We start from the raw sequence: 16,642 nt of genomic DNA, 5'->3' as shown, positions 1-16,642 counted from the left end.
CAGCATTGCCACCACTTGGGATGCAAAATATGCGTTGAACACCTGCAACAGTACCTTTTTACCGCATTATCTTCCCTTACACCACACCAAACCAGAAAAAATGGCTCCGGGAAGCTGCTTTCCTTATGTATGAATGGGCGCAACGGACATTTAATTGCCCGCCACTCAACGAAGACGACTGGATCTGCTTTTGCGTGTGGGCAGGGGGTAGCCAGAGTCTTGCTTAGAGGAACGAAGGGCTGACAAAAAACCCTCTTATGGTGATCGCCCCCCCTCCCCCTCCCAAAAATCCCCTGATATAGTTAACTTGTTACCAAAAGATGCGGTTTTCTTGGTTTCATTGCTATTTTTGCGTTGTAACCAGAACAGAAACCAGAAGCTACCGTGAGATCAATTATGTTTATATTTTTAAGGCCAATGTACCATAGAAATCAGGCGTTTAACGACCGCATGGAATAGATCACAGGCGTCTTTAATTTACAATGGTTTAGTGGACTCTTTCTAAACCGGCAGAATTTAGAAGCTTTTTCATAATGTTTTATCTGCGTTCTACAGACATTGAGGACATCGCAAAGGTAGGCTGTAGATCGATATGTTTGATCGAAATTTGAGGGTGAAAATTTTGATTGTAGATCGAGTGGTCAACAATGCATATTGACATCGCCAAGCCATGGTTGTCTGGAAATGTTAAACATTCAGTCAGAATCGATCAGTGATGCAAATTACATAGCGTGGTTTTCAATATGCGCGCTTGCAAATCTTATCAACAAAAACCTCGACGTCAGGCGTTGCAGTCTCCATAGTCCACGGAGCGAGGTTAGCACAGTGGTTAATTTTTCGCCGTGGCCCACCGGTGGACAAAAATGATAACGGTTCCGAAATAGTTACCTTCAAACACTTAAATATATTAGTAATAAAAGAAACGTGGCATAATTTTGAGCATGCGTGCTCGCAAAATTTGTTTTAAAAACCACGACGTCAGGCGTTGCAGTCTCCGTTGGCCGCGCATCGTCGGCTCAGTGGCTAATAGTGAGTCGTGGTCAGCGGGTGGATAAAAATTATGACGCTTCTGAAAGAAGAACATTTGAACGCTTCAGGACATCGAACTTACATCCACAAGGCAGTCCGGGTGCATATTTCACGTGTGTGATTTTTAGACTGATAAGAACGGATTGGTCTTTAAAGCACCGTGAAGTGGTGCTGGAACCTGGTGGTGGAACTGAGATTAGATTAGATAGATTAGAACTGAGATTAGTAAAGGTAGATTCTTTATTGTTCGTGTTTCTGTAGCTATAAGTCTGTCTAGAAGGCAGATTAACACGGCGCCCGCCGTTTGGTGACACTTGCAGTGGCCGACGCCGTTCGGTTTTACGGAAGCTGCAACACAGACCATCGCTGTTCTTGCTCTCGAGGCTGGCGAGGCTGCGGGCGGGCATGCTCAAGCCTTTCGATGCATTTTTTCACTAATCCATTTTTTAAAAATGAACTTTTTCAAGCAAACATGGGATGACCTTGTTCGTTTTTAAAAAATTCATGTTGACCCACACTTTTCAACAATAATGAGACCCCCACTCTACTCAACAATGATGAGACCCCTTAAATCCTTCCGGGTAAGGGGTCTCTTGAGTAGAACACCAGGGTCACATTACTGGTTCCGGTCAAGGGCTGATGGACCACTCCGTCCCATCGCGAAGTGTCTTCCGACTGCCATTTTAACGACCTGGTCGATCCGGAGGCCATTGCAAGGATACAACATATGACATTGTTCGCCTCCCTGACACGGGAGGCCCTCTGACACGCGCAGTTGGCCTTTGATCAGCAAGGGAACCCTCATTGACGCAGCAATATCACTGATCGCTGAAGGTGGTCCAATAATTATCATATAGACTGCAGTGCCGTGTTTTTCTGTGTTCCTCAGAGAGATTGAGCAATTCTGAACGTATATTTGAGATGAAATGAGTCCTAAGTTTGCCTTAACATGGCTAATTCATGTTCGTCTTAAGCGTTCAAGATTCAGTCAGAATTTATTACTGATAAAAAACTATGTAATATGGCTTTGAGCGTACTCGCCCGCAAGTCATAGCAACAACAGCCCGGACGCCTGGCGTTGCAGTCTCCATAGGCCGCGCGGCGTCGGCCTGTGGCTCTGACACTAAGCGATGGCCAATAAGCAAACGAAAAAGATGACGCATATTGAGGAAGATGGCCGGTGAGCTGGGTACATCGGCATGTGCATTTGAATGTGGCGGAAAAGTAAGCTAAACACAACCTTAATCTGAAAAGTGAGGGGGGACAGTTAACACTGCTGGCCCCCACGTTGAAAAGTGGGCGAGGGCATGGTCCCCTGGCCCCCCTGTTCCTACGCCCATGATTCAGAGGGCCCTGGGCGCTGACCAGTGGTCCCCAGAGTAGATAAGGGGCATGCATGTCGGTCAGACATCACCAGGGACGTAAAGTCGGCTCTGTGTCGGCATGGGCCTGAGGGTCCATTTCCCAAGCAGGGTCAAAGCAGGAGCTATATATTTTTATTGTTCACGGCCCCAGCGTCTGTCATGAGGGTTCTGTGTTGGCAAGGGCCCGAGTCGACCAGAGGCAGTGTTCGAGAAGGCCCGAAGAGCCTGGAGGGCTCACCGAGACCGACGATTAAGGGCCCGATTAGAGGGTTTCGGGGCACGAAGTGCTGGTCGGGTCTTATCCCGATGCTCCAGCTTGCAGCGATGGCCCCGCGAATGATACTCAGGCGGCCCTTTGTACCGAACGGAGACCCCCGAATTAGTATCGGCCTATATATCGGTCAGACGCCACCAGCACCGCGCAGTTATCCCCGTGTCCATATGGTCCTGAGGGCCGCACATCCCAATCAGCGATGCAATCGGGGCCAGCGGTTTACACTGGTCGGGGCCCCTGTATATGTCAGGGGCCTGCAGTGCCCAACAGACGTTCCTGCATTCGCAAGGGACCCTAAACCAACCAAGGGCATCGTTCGATGAGGCCGAAAGAGGGGCCCGGGCGGGTCAGCGGAACAGACGATCAAGGGCTCGGCTGGAAGGCGTAAATGGCCGAAGGGCTGTCTGTAGGTCACATCAAGAATCGCGGCCCGTAGGGTCATGATCTAAAATGCTAATTAGAAGTCCTCTTGCACCGTTTGAGTACCCCTGAGCCAAGGCGGGTGTCTCGGTCGGCCAGAGACCACGAGCACCGAACAGCTGGCTCCCTGTCAGTCCGAAGCCTGGGGCCCCACTTCCCAAGCAGGAGCAAGACCGGGGGCCACGACTTACATTGGTCTTGGTCCCTGAAACAATAGTTGGGCCCCCTTGTCGGTCAGGGGCCCACAGTGCTTAACTAGGGGTAAAGTGTTGGCTAGTGGCCCGGAGTCGGTCGCAGGCTTTGTTTGAGGAGGCCCGAAGGAGGACGAAGGGCCCCTCAGGACCAAATGTCAAGGACCCGATTGGCTGCCTGTAGGTCACATTTGGTACCGTGCCCGTAGGGCCGTGGCCTCAAATATCAGTTATAGGGTCTCTTTTACCGACTGGGGACCACTGAGACAGAGTGTTTAGTCTAAAACAAAACAAGGCCATCCCATGTTTGCCTGAGATTGTTCATTCATTTCCAGAATCGATCAGTGAAACAATTACATTGAAATGTTCAAGCTCTCTGGGTAGCAGTTTCTGGAATAATAAACGGTTTTGGCCGCTGCAAATAACACCAAGCGCCTCGTGCGAGAACGGCCGTCGTGAATAATTGTTCCCAATGTCTTTCAAAACTAAGTCGCACCGCTCAGACATACGACTGGGTGTATCTCTTTTACATTTTTCAGGTTGTCCTTAGGATATGTGAACAGTTACAGCAGCACTAAAAATAGAGATTCTACCTTCACCTTTCCAGTTCCACCACCAGATTCCAGCCAGCACAATTTCGCGGTGCTGTAAATGCCAATCTGTTCTTAGGATCGATAAAAAATCGCACCGGTGAAAGACACGCCTGGACTACCTGCTAGCACGATTTGATGTCCCCATACCTTCAAAGGTATTTCTTCCAGATCGCCATCATATTCGTCCACCCACTGGCCACGGCTTAGTGTCAGCCACGGGGCCGACGCTGCGCGGGCAAGGACTGCCAGGAGATTAACTGCGACCCAAGATTACGGAAACTGCAACGCCTGACGTCGAGGTTTCGCGACTAAGATTTGCGAGTGTTCATGTTCCAAGCTACGTACATCATTAAGATCACTAACCGATTCCGACTGAATGTTGAATATTCCCGGACAAAAATGGTGTGGCCAAGGTAATGGAAATTGTTGACCCACTTTGATCTGCGATCGATATTCGTGGGTTCCCTAATTTCCCTGTAAAACACTAACAAAAATTATGTCCAAGTTTCTGAGTTCTTTCGGTTTAGAAAGAGTTTCCTGGACCATTGCAAAACGGAGAGTGCCGTTGATTTATCTCGCACAATCGTTTAATATATGATTTCTTCCGTTTATTGACTAGTAAAATTCAGTCAGAATTTATATCGCGGTAGCTTCTGTCTTCTATTCCAGCTATAGGAGAAAATAGGGAAAATGCGAATAAAATATACCCTCATTAACAAAAGGGTCATACCTGACGATTTCTTTTAATGGGGGTGGGGCCTTAATCATCAGGGGTCCTCTGCCAGCCCAGTGCCCCACCCGCTTGCAAAGACTGGCTGCTCGCCTGTGTAGTAATATGTGTGGAAAAAGAAGTACTCATAGCAGAACAGATGTTTTTTTTCAAATAAGTTGTTAAATATCATAAGAATACAATATCAGAAATAGATTACGATGCTGTGGTCAGATCTGACTGGACCGCGCCTTTGAAATGGTGCGCGTGCGCACTGTGCGTTGGCTTTAGACTGGCCTGCATTCGTGGTGTGGAATCATTCTGTTACCTCCTGACATGAACTGTAGGATGGTGATCGCAACACCTACTCCCAAAAGACTTGTTCGGCAATAGACCTGCACGCCACAGTTATGAATACCTGCGCTCAGAAGACCTATGCGCTGCGACTCACAGTTATGAATACCTGCGTTCGGAAGATCTATGCGCTGCGACCCACAGTTATGAATACCTGCGTTCGGAAGATCTATGCGCTGCGACCCACAGTTATGAATATCTGCGTTCGGAAGACCTATGCGCTGAAGACCCACAGTTACGAATACCTGCGCTCGGAAGACCTCCTCTGGAAATAACTACGTTTGGAAAGCTTTTGTTCTGCCGAGCTACTGTCATCATTTGTAAATGCGTACGCTCAGAAAACCTACTCTCGGAAGACGCACTGCTGTGAATGTCTCAACTCGGAAGATCCCGGGCTCGGAAGCCCCGATGCCGCAATACGCACGCACAGAAGTCCTTCTGCTGTCTTTGTGACGAGTAAGGGTCCTCAGTCCATCTCCGATTCTCAGATTCGGCTCAATCCATCTCCGATTCTCTGATTCAGCCCCGGAGCCAATGTGATCCGACCGTGTCTTTCACACCGGTCAGGCTTCGAAATCACCGGGTCACCAGGCAGGTCTCCGAGCCGGCCCCGGTCCCAGCTGCAGCTCTTCAGAGCGGATGTCTTCCGGGAGGTTTGTCGATTTTTTGGGGGAGGGGGGGCTCGAGACGCATGACGGCTCCCGATCGTCGGTCTCTTGGACATAGGTCTTCCGAGAATACGTATTCCTGGAGTAATTCTCCCGAGGCTGAGTCTTCCGAGCATAGGTTTTCGAAACAATAGGTCTTCCGATTAATGGTCTTAGGATAAAACACCTTCCTGGTTGATTCTGAGATATTCGTGCGAGGCACTGAATGCTGCAATTGGTTGATGTCAACGGTGATATCGGCCAAAGCCGATTACTGAATATCGATCCATTGTATTGTGGACGACAGAGGTCACAGTTTTCAAGTTATGGGATAAGTATGCAATGACCGAATATCACGGTGCAGTGGTCTTTGTAGCCTGGTGCTGCTGACATTTGAAATAAAGTTTAGGAACGTCGAAAGGACCGAAATTCTCTGGCCAACACGGTATTCTGCCAACTGGGCGACAAGAAATATGCATGCACCATATTCCATATTACTCAAAGGCGGCACAGAACATCGATGAAATACCAACATGGGACAGAGGCTGATGGCCTGGGCTATCCATTAAAATCCGGGCTGTATGCACTCTCAACACAAAAAACAGCAATATCTCAAATCGTAAGTTTGTGAGCGAGGGCGGAAGTGGCGGCCAACGTCCAGCAACAATCCAGTGTGTCGTGATCTCTGGAAGTCACTGTTCTTAACGCATGACCCAACCAGTACAATGGTCTACGAATTTTTACATGAGTGACACCTGCGACAACTATGAAGAAGTTCGAGGGGGCCTTCCAAGTCCATGGGACACTATACATTGCACAGACTACGGATATAGCACTGTGACATTGCCAACAGGCACGGATGTATAGCAGTATAATGAATTAATGAGGTTCAAAACTATCACCTCTGTGCTTATCGACCACTAACAATGGAGGAATTGTCCCGAATCTATGGAGCTGCTACTATTAGATTTCCGTGTGTTCCTGGCCATCGACTGGCATACAATGCATATCCCCTCTACGCAATAAATATCATGACTTAATTCGACCTCCAACCGGGGTCGGCCCGGTCTCGCCCGAGCCTCTCAAATATCTGTGTAGTAATGAGGCAGAACTGCCTTATGACGCTTTGCATGGTTAAAAAGGCGTTAAAGAGCGGGAACTGGGGCCGTCACTGTCTATGGAAGTCATTGTAATGGATTTTCTACCGTACCGCGACCTTTCAAGGTCACAGTTTGCACTGCATTGGTTTACACGAGCAACATTGAGACAACTTTCAGTAAATCGGAGGTGTCTCCGCCCGTTAGCCCCAACCGACATTCGGTAGGGCCAAGAAATCGCTTGCCTAGAAATCGTGGAGTTGCGCCTTCTGGAAACAAAGCATTGGGTGAAAACGGATTCTTGCCACTAATGTTGAAAAACGTTGCGCGAACGCAAAATAGAACACGAACAAAAATGCTGCCGTCATATTTAGTTAGAACAGAACCTTCGACTGATATTCACGATGCAAGTACGTCTATTTGTACCCCCCCCCCCCCCTCCCCATAGCTCAGTCTGTTAGAGAGCCTGTCTCCCAACCTAACCGTGACGTGCAAGGTGGGTTCTGGTCACTTTGGTGCCTGCTATTTGCCCGTGGTTGAGATGACCTCCGGCCGGTGGCAGTGGCCGCTCAAGGTCAAGTGAAGCCAGGAGGAGGGGCGGACTGGGGCAAGCATAGCGGCACGTTACACTTTTGCCATAACGTTTAGCCGTTGAGCTGGAATTTTATGATCGAATTGTAGGGTGAGGGTTCACCTAACAAGCACCGCTTAGTGTGGGCTCTGACCCCCAAAATTAGCCCAATGAAAATGCTGGGACTATCTTTTTAATGTCAATGACCTGGCATGCCACGGTTTTTCGCCTCGGTTGCATTGACAGCGATTGAAATCCTCTGCTGTTTGTGCATTCGTCGCGCAATTATTATTCTTTGTATCCCGGCATGTATCGTAAGCCGCGAGCACTCATCAGACCACGACACATTCCTCTGTGACATCGGGCTAAGAAAAGACATGTGAGGTCAAAAGGTAAAATGGGCGCGATGGTAAGCGTGTTATTTTGCGCACTAGCATGCACCGTTTTTCACGATAACTGAGAAAAATGAGCAAAGGCCCGATAAATGTCTAAGAGATTGTTGAATTTCACTCCGGCGGATCAGATTCCGGCCACGGCCCTCAATGCTTAGGATCGTGTTGTGAGTCAAGAAGACGTTACTTCGATTGACGTCATAAGGACCCACGCCAGAGAGCCATGTGATAACCATACAATATTTCGCCGTTGGTCTTTTTTGCTAAGTTATTTAAGCTGCAACGCATTCAACATGTTCCGTTTATACATTTCTATTCGAGTTGACTTACCAACGAATTTCTCGATTCATCCCCGCCTATGAGTAAAGACAAGCTCAAATGAATAGTCTACCCCCACTCTGTTCTAGCAATGATTTGTTGGATTTCCGAATCACTTCCAACCCCCCCCCCCCCCTCGGAACCTCTCCGTCCAAGTTCAAAGCTACGCATCAATATCAATTATTTTCTTCAACCTGCCTTTGTAGGTACCAGTGCTTCCGCGTAGAGGAACGAGTCTGGCCTCAAGTAAACGATATATATTAAAAAATAGCATTTGACATCACATCTGAATTCGGTCACAGGACTCAAGAAATGACATCCCTAAAATCGGCGGCGACGACAAGCATACGACACACCCAGCACTAAAAACAGCACATGGCTCTTCACAGGTATTCACCAGATGCTACAACAGTCCTCAGCAGACTCCTGGCAAGCCTTGGCCGAAGCCAAACCTTGTTCTTCAAAGCACTGAATGCAAGCACTCACTCCAATCATGACCACCAAAAGATTCTACCCATTTCGATGGTCCCGGTGACTTAGCCTCTGCAATGACCCTCAGCATAAGCCGGAGCTCACCCATTCAGTCAGATCTCTCAGCACATGCCCGCGGGAAGTTTGTTGTAATTTTGAAAGCTAAATCACTTTGAAGGGACTAAGCTGTGACAATGGAGCATTGAATAACGGGCTGCGCACTGGTAAGAACAGCTGTTTCAACGCGATGGCAATCTATCGCCATCTCAGCTCTGCAGATAGCGTAGAGCAAGAAATGGTCCCAGCAGCGGCCGGCGAACGTCGAGCGACCACATCTAGAATACTTCCAAGGCCTTCAAAAGCTTGATGCATGACAACGTGTATGGCATATCACATATCTGGGAAAGCCTGGTGTAAATCGGCACATTTACCATCAAAGCCATTCCCTTCGCCGTGGCGTACCATTCATCTAACACCAAACCTCTCCATGCCTGGCGAGAGCACCATCACCAGCTGACACCCCACTACCCCAGTCGCCATGAAATGTATGGTGAATCTCGCCCTTACGCAGCTCACAATTGCTAGGTGCCATAGCCGGCGATCTCTTCCCCCTATCGTCACCTCTCGGGTCCGCGAGCTAAACGCTGTTTCGATCTGTGCTATCACCAACCTAGACTACCTTGAAAAAATCCGCACTCAACGAGTCGCCTGTACTTGCTCATGTTGTAGGCATGGGCCCTGAACGCCCCTTCTAAGAGTGCGTCAGGGCGCCCAACAGCAGCAGCAGAAGTCCATGCACTCGCGGGTCCAGCTGGTGGGCTTGTCGCGGGTCTCCTCGTCAGCAGGAGAGTACTTCGGCAGGAACGGGTCGGTGGGCCCCACGCGACTCTCATCCCCCGGCTCTCCGCCGGACGTCACCGCCTGGGCGACGTCTTCAGTGGGTACCTGCTGCGGGTGCGGCGGCTGGACGTCGTCCAAGTGGTCGTACGACGGCTGCAGCGGCGACTCGGCAAAGGTCAGGTCGCTTGCTGGGCCTGAGTCCTGATTGGGGACGGGAGCCAGCGCGGCGCAGGGCGCATCGGCTCCACGCTCCACGCCCTCGGAGGAGCCGGCCGAAGCAGCCTCCTCCGCTGAGCATGGTTCGATGGCATCAGGCTTTTCTTCCCGCTCTTTAGCCGGACTTTTATCGGCTACGGCAGCTTTTTCCTGATCTGAGACGGGTGTGTCTGAGACAAAACTAGCAGCCAGGTCCTCTGCTGCACATTTCCTGGGGTCTTCCGAAGTCTCGCGTGGCGCCACCTGGTTTGCCCTGGGCTTTTCAGAAGTTTCGGATGACGTCACCTGGTTTGCTCTGGGCTCTCCTGCAAATACGGGGTGGCTGTAGACCGTAACTGGTGCCAGTCGCGTGGGCTGGCATGTGACCACCGTTTCATCGCCCTCATAATCGATTTCCGCCCAGGGTGGCCTGTCATGTTTGGGAGAGACCTGCTGGGGCGGGATGGCAATATCCTCCATCTGGTCAGGCTCCAGGTTGCTGCCAATATACACCCTCTTTGCCGATTTGGCAAAGTTGACTCTTCGCGGACTGAGTTTATCTGTGGGCTCTTGTTGAGGAGCTGGGCGCCTTGGCTCTGGTTCTGGGGACAAAACGTCATCTCGAGTGGGCGATGCTGCAGGTGATCGACCTCCCCTGCGCATTCGTGCCCTCTCGGCTGCGATTTTGGTCCTGTTGGGGGTAATCGACTCGAAGAAGCTGACAACCTTTGGTACCCATACAGGCTCGGGCTCCTCCAAATCAGACATCAGTTTCTCGCCGGCAGTTTCAGATGGCTTAGGCTGCATCGATGTCACTTCTTCTGGTTTTTCCAGCGAGTTTCCACTTGCTGCATTGGCGTCGTCGCTGCTTGAAACCCCGTAGCCCGGTTTCTTCAGAATTGGCGCCAGCACAACATCTACCGAATTTCCAGAGGGCTTGCCGCCAACGTCCTCGTCAATACGTTCGGGTGATTTGGGATCGTTTGCCTCCGGTAAAGCTTTTCCCCGTGCGCTCGATCGAGTTGGCGACAGTGGGACATACTTCGGGAGATGTAGGCTGTCCTGATGTGTCAGACTCCGGGCTTTGGCAGGCTTTTGACAATCGTCCCAATGCCTGCCGTTTTGATCTCCTACGTCCTTATTTTCTTCCTGCATTTCCTTAGAAAAGTTACCATTGCGCTCGCCTGGGTCAGATGTGTCGGTTTCGGTTTCACCATGGCTCCTAGCCACGGTATCAAAGTCTTTCTCGGAAGAATTTAGAACAGGTTCAGTAGTCGGACCGCTGGTCTTGCTCTTCACAAAGTCTGGATTCTGCTCGAGAACCTCTGGCTCCATGGGATGAGCTTCATCATGGCTGAGACCATCACGCGCTGGCACTGGTTCACAGCTCTTATCGGCAACCTGGCCGGTTGCATTCGGTTGGCTCTCGCATTCCTCCACAAGAGCTTGAGAAGTGTCTTCGATTGGCTCGTCAGGTGCTCCATGTCCCGCACCATTTTCTGTTCCTCCGCAGCCTGACACCGGCTCCACTCCATGGCTGGGCCCGCACTCCTGATCTTCCTCAGTGTGTTTGGGTCTGCACCCTGGCGCTGTTCCTGCCTCCCCATTGGTGGGCTCCGACAGAGGGACAAGCTCGTTGCTTTCATTTGGGCTGGTGACTGATGACCGTTTGACCACCTCGTCTTCGGTGCCGCGAAGATCTGCTGGAAACTGAGGAATGCCGATATAGTGTGTCAGTGAAATAGGTTGGTCTACGTGCGGACCAGATACTGTGGCACTGCTATGCTGGGAGTTACATTTCTCCGAATCCTCTTCATCATCGTCTTGCGTATTTAGAGGGCTGCTACCTTTAGGCGCCAACGCAAGCTTTCGGTCACTTGCTTCTGAGCATGGTGCATTGGGGCCAACTTCAGGGATTGTTTCTGGTTGGGGCGCGATTTTCATTACATCTTGCATCTCGTCTGCTGACGTGACCTCTTCAGAACTGGAGCTCGCGCTGCTCTCGTGGGGTACGTCATGTACTTCATCCTGAAGTGTCGGTGAAGAAGGGACACCAGTCTCAGGCTTCGACAAGGTAGTATCGCTGACTTCAGGCGAGGTGAAGGACGGGTCACCGACCTCACGTACAAAGAGCGAAGGCTGACTTTCAGCAGGCAAAAAGGGGGAATCTTCGCCGACCCTTGCCAAAGGAGCCAGCACCTCTTCAGCTCCTCCCGAGTCAGCTTCAGACCGGCCGTGCTCCGTCGGCGAGTCGGCTGTGCAGCTGCCGCCCGGCGCGTCCGCCGGAGGAGCGTCCGCCGATGCATCGTCCGCCGGAGGAGCGTCCGCCGGAGGAGCGTCCGCGGATGGGGCGTCCGCGGATGGGGCGTCCGTCGGAGGAGTGTCCGCCGGAGGAGTGTCCGCCGGAGGAGCGTCCGCCGGAGGAGCGTCCGCCGGGGGAGTGTCCGCCGGAAGAGCGTCCGCGGATGGGGCGTCCGCGGATGGGGCGTCCGTCGGAGGAGTGTCCGCCGGAGGAGTGTCCGCCGGAGGAGTGTCCGCAGGAGGAGCGTCCGCCGGAGGAGTGTCCGCCGGAGGAGTGTCCGCCGGAGGAGCGTCCGCCGGAAGAGCGTGGGCCGATGGGGCGTCCGCCGAAGGAGTGTCTGCCGAATGGGCGTCTGTGGGAGGAGCGTCCGCTGGAAGAGCGTCCGTGTGAGGAGCGTCTGCAGGAGGAGCGTCTTCCAGAGGAGCGTCCGCCGGAGGGGCGTCCGCCGGAAGAGCGTCCGCCGAAGGGGCGTCTGTGGGAGGAGCGCCCGCCGGAGGAGCGTCTGCGGGAGGAGCGTCCGTGTGAGGAGCGTCTGCAGAAGGAGCGTTCGCCGGAGGGGTGTCCGTCGGAGCTCCGTCCGGTGGAAGAGCATCCGCCGGAGGAGCAGCCCCCGGGGTACCGTGCGCAGGAGGAGCGTCCTTCGGCGGCAGGACATCCGCCAGTCGGATGGTGTGCCGCACACGCGTCCAGCGTCCGTCGGGCCGCTGCAGGCGGCGCTCGATGGTGACGCTGCCGCCGGCCGATGGCAACGGCAGACGCTGCCCGTCCGACAGCTTCAGCGCCCCCTGGTGCACCGTCACCGTGCACCCATCGGGCAGCGCGAACGACGCACCCTCCTCTAGACGGAAGGTGGCGCCACCGGCGGCCGGCGTCGCGACGACGCCTTCGTCGCTCTTCGCCATCGTTATCTGAAAGAGTCATGGTGAGTCAACTTTCACAGAGCTAACAGACGGTGTGTTGGAATGGTTTGTGTATGAGATCGGGGCGTGGGTGGACACTGGAACCCGTTCGCCTTGCTCCAGGGTGGCACCATTGTTTGTGCACAGGCCTCGTGAGGAGTGTGCTAAGCTGGGGCTAGAGTCGGAGGACATAATCATAGAATTCGATGCTGCCACTAATTGTGATTTTTGACTTGCCATTGTGCAGTGTCAGTTGACTTCTTGAGGCAAAGGTATGCCATAAGAAATAGCCCTTGAATGCGACCCGGCATATTCATTTATTTATTTGTGGTTGTCGGCGCTTTTAACCTGAAGGAAAGAAGCGTCGCCAGTAATGGCATTTCGCAAGAATTTGGCATCGGATCATTCCTAGTACAAACCATTTTCCCACAGCAAAAGGCATAATGTGACCCTTCCAGCATGACGCTCAACGCAGCCTTTTGTTCACGTACACCAACGACGTCCGTTCCGCGGTAGTGAGCCTTCACATCAGGCAAAGTGAACATCAGGCCGTGCTGGCAATCTGATCCAGACCAGTCGCGTGTGTGCAGTGGGAGTTGTTTTGAACTGGAGTTTCGCTGCATGTGCCACGCCTCTCCGCCGCACGCGTGACACCAGCTGGGTCAAGGTGACCTCTCCACCGATATGCTTCTCACGTCGTTCCGCAGCCAGCGGCAGCCGATCCTCCCGCGCCTCTCCCCCAGTCACAGCAAGCGCGCGCGAGGTCACAGCGGAGCTGCCACGGGACGGCTATCGCTGCTTAGCTGCGCATGCATAAAATTGCCAGGCTTCTTCTACGCGATTATGGCACGGGCGACAAAGCATCGGCTGCTTTTATTGATTTGCATATAGGACAAGTTTAAGAAATTAAAATGCTGCTGCTCGCGATGAATCTGGAGTTATTTGTGGTATTGGCACACAAGTTTTGAATGTCACACAATAAAGACTAAGACGAGACGAAGAAGCGCTGTGGTCACGTAAGTGAACGTAAAAAGACACTCGTCCAGCACATACAATTGTGAGCTATGGCGTCTGTTTAAAGATACATAGAGCCAAACTACCATCCACGTAGAAGTGAATGCTTTCAAAGTAAAAACTGCTGCAGAAAGCTTATGGGTAAAACCCCAACAATTTGAGCATTATACGGTTTCACTATTTTTCAGATCGAAAGCATTGTCGAAGTCAATAAATAGCTCTTTTTTTCCTCCCGTCGTCTAAAGATCTCAACTTCTTCGACCCCCTTCAACATATCTGAAGACATTGGGTTCGATTCGGCAGAACTCTGCACAAAGTCTAAAATATGATACCACCATGAGAAAAACATTCCGTAAGATTACTGGAAGTCGGCCGGCACTGGCTGCGCTTCCAACTCACATGACAGGCAGCTAACTCCTATTCATATATCTCACCAAATAAGTTTAGTTGTCCGTTCACCAAGACCAGTCACCCACTCACCGGCCTTAGTCGCCTGCTCACCGAACCCAGTCGTTCATTCATCGAGCCCAGACTCTCAGTCAGCAAGCCGATTGGCTCATTCGTCGAGCCCTGTCGTTCTCTCATCGGGGTCAGTTGATCACTCACCGAATCCATTCGTTCGCTCACCGAGCTCCGTTGCTCACTCACCGAGCCCAGTCATCAACTCATCAAACCCATTAGCTCATCCGTCGAGCCCAGCCGCTCACTCGCCGAGGTCAGTCGCTCACTCACCGAACTCAGTGGTTCACTCACCGAGCCTAGGCTCTCGCTCACCAAGCCCATTAGCTCATTCGCCTAGCCTAGCCGCTTACTCATCGACCCCAGTCGTTCACTCACCGAGACCAGCCACTCACTCATCGAACCGAGCCTCTCACTCGCCTAGCCCAGCCGCTCACTCACCAAGTTAATTAGCTCATTCGCCGAGCCCAGCCGCTCTCTCACCGAGCCCAGTCACCAACTCACCGAGCTCGGTCGCTCACCGGCCCGCCTTCACTGAGCGGCACCACCAGCTCGCTGCAGCCGCGGCCCTCTGGCCGTGACGAGGCCTGCGCTCTGGCCCGGCACCGCTAACCGTGCACACCCGGCCGGCCCGACACCAGCCGCGGTGCGGCATGACGCGTCCTTCGGGGCCGTTTATTTGGAGTCTGCCGGACTGGGGCCAGCCGGCGACGCGGCGGGCCTCCTCGTGACCGCCGGGGTCAGCCGGTGACGTCAGGGGAGTCATGTGTCGGCGCACCGGGCCACTGCCGCTGAACACGCCGCTGGCACGGTGACGGGGCACGTCTGCTGATGCGAGGGAGAAGGAGCGCCGCCGCTGGCTCGGCGGTTCTCGAGGCGCGTTACCGGGGTGGAGCTGACCTCTCGCGCTGGAGCGGTCGGGATGCTGCACACCTTGTGTCGGTGACGGTACTGTCGTGGCTCGACCTACTCGTGGCGTGTGGTGTTATGAGCGCCTCGATCCCCGACGGGCTGGCCAGCTCTGACAAACTGCGGCGGCACGCTCACGACTGATTGTCGTGTCGCGTGGTGATCAGGGCGGGCCAATTGTGATCACTCAAACGGCAGCGATGACGTAATGCGCCGCACACGCGGCGCCTATTTAATGGATCGTCGAAACGACGAACTGATGACAGACATGTTTCAGAAGCGTCGCGGAACGAAGGAGATAAACACAACCGGCCGTGGTCGTGGCCTCCTCGCGGTGGCCTGAGCGTCTGTCGTCCCACGCGAGGTGACCGAGACAGCAGTTCCCGGTCTAGCACAAACCACGGGGAGCACTCACGGCTACCGAGTCCGTTGCAGATAATGGGGGGCAGTTAGTGATGTTGCGCCGCGAGGGGAGAAAGACTCCGAGGTTGCTTCACCGGACTGAAGTAAGAGAGGGAAGTGGCTCGCATTCAGTGGCAGACGGTACATGAAGATGGCCTAAGCAGACCATAGCGCCAGCGCGTCCCATGGCGTCCCGTGGGACAAGGACGTAGTTGTGGGCAACAATGTAAACACTGAGAAAAACGGCATCTTTGTGACACTAAGTCTCCACAGTCTTCTGTTTGGTTGACTTTCAGGCGAAAGTCCGTTGTAAGCCAGCAGCCCGTCACTCGCCGACGCTGCGTCGGCAGTTCTGTGCGGGGAGGATGGACCACACCCAGCTGCCGACGGTGCACTCAGCGCCCCATCCCCACTCACCTGTGAGCACGGCCGGTCTGCGCTGCTTGCGAGCGCGCTCACGGCTGCCGGCGGGGCGGGGCGCTGCCGGCGGAAGTGTCGCGCTTCCGGCACGCGAGCGGCGGCCAGGGGCGGCGGCAGCGCTACAGACCAACGCCCGATGATCGCGCCGCTCCCGGCCGTCTGGCGGGAGCTGGAGCGGAGTGCCGACATCACCCGCGGAGCCCGATACCCGGCTCTTGTATACGGTTCTCCGCAGGTCGGCACGCCGCCGCAGGGGCGAGTCGAGTCGGCGGAAAACGGGGGTTGGGCCGCGTCTCCCTCAGTCCACTGACCTGGCAATAGTGGTGGGTTTCACGACCCTTGTTTTTTTAAGCCGAGAACGCTGCGAACATGACCTTCAGTAACACGAGGCAGGTTTTATAAACTGCGTCGATTGAGCCTGACTTATATCTGAATGCCCTCCGCGACGCTACCTGCAGCACCGCTTTTGCCGTCACAGCCCGAAACTGATCTGGTGAGGCAGCCGCACGGCACCAGTCGTGCAAATGATGCAATTTCGTGCCGAGTTTATCGCGGCACGCCCCGTCGTAAACAGACCAGCATGTCCCTGAGCGCGCCGATCAGTGTCATGCTGGCTAGAGCTGCCACTTCAGAGCCCAAAGGCTCGCAAAGCACGCGTAAAGCGGAAATATTTTGGCAGGTATCGCTGGCAAACTGGTGAGTTCTGGCGAGCTGTGAGAGCTTAATAGTCAAATTTTATTTGAAGAGGGACCCTAAAGGCATATTACCTTGC

At 53.3% G+C, this 16,642-nt stretch overlaps 1 protein-coding gene across 1 annotated transcript; it reads left to right on the top strand.

The window, feature by feature from the left end:
- The first annotated feature begins 11,825 nt into the window (after positions 1-11,825).
- On the top strand, positions 11,826-12,679 carry LOC119094359 (early nodulin-75). The gene is made up of 2 exons (XM_037217424.1): positions 11,826-12,382; positions 12,541-12,679. Exons 1-2 carry the CDS (start codon positions 11,826-11,828, stop codon positions 12,677-12,679), a joined length of 696 nt encoding a protein of 231 aa, XP_037073319.1.
- The last annotated feature ends 3,963 nt before the right edge of the window (positions 12,680-16,642 follow it).

This window comes from Pollicipes pollicipes, unplaced genomic scaffold, assembly GCF_011947565.3.
Source record: "Pollicipes pollicipes isolate AB1234 unplaced genomic scaffold, Ppol_2.1 Scaffold_4002;HRSCAF=4701_pilon_pilon_pilon, whole genome shotgun sequence".
Classification (NCBI taxonomy): Eukaryota; Metazoa; Arthropoda; class Thecostraca; order Pollicipedomorpha; family Pollicipedidae; genus Pollicipes; species Pollicipes pollicipes.
This window is presented reverse-complemented; position numbering and strand designations above follow the sequence as displayed.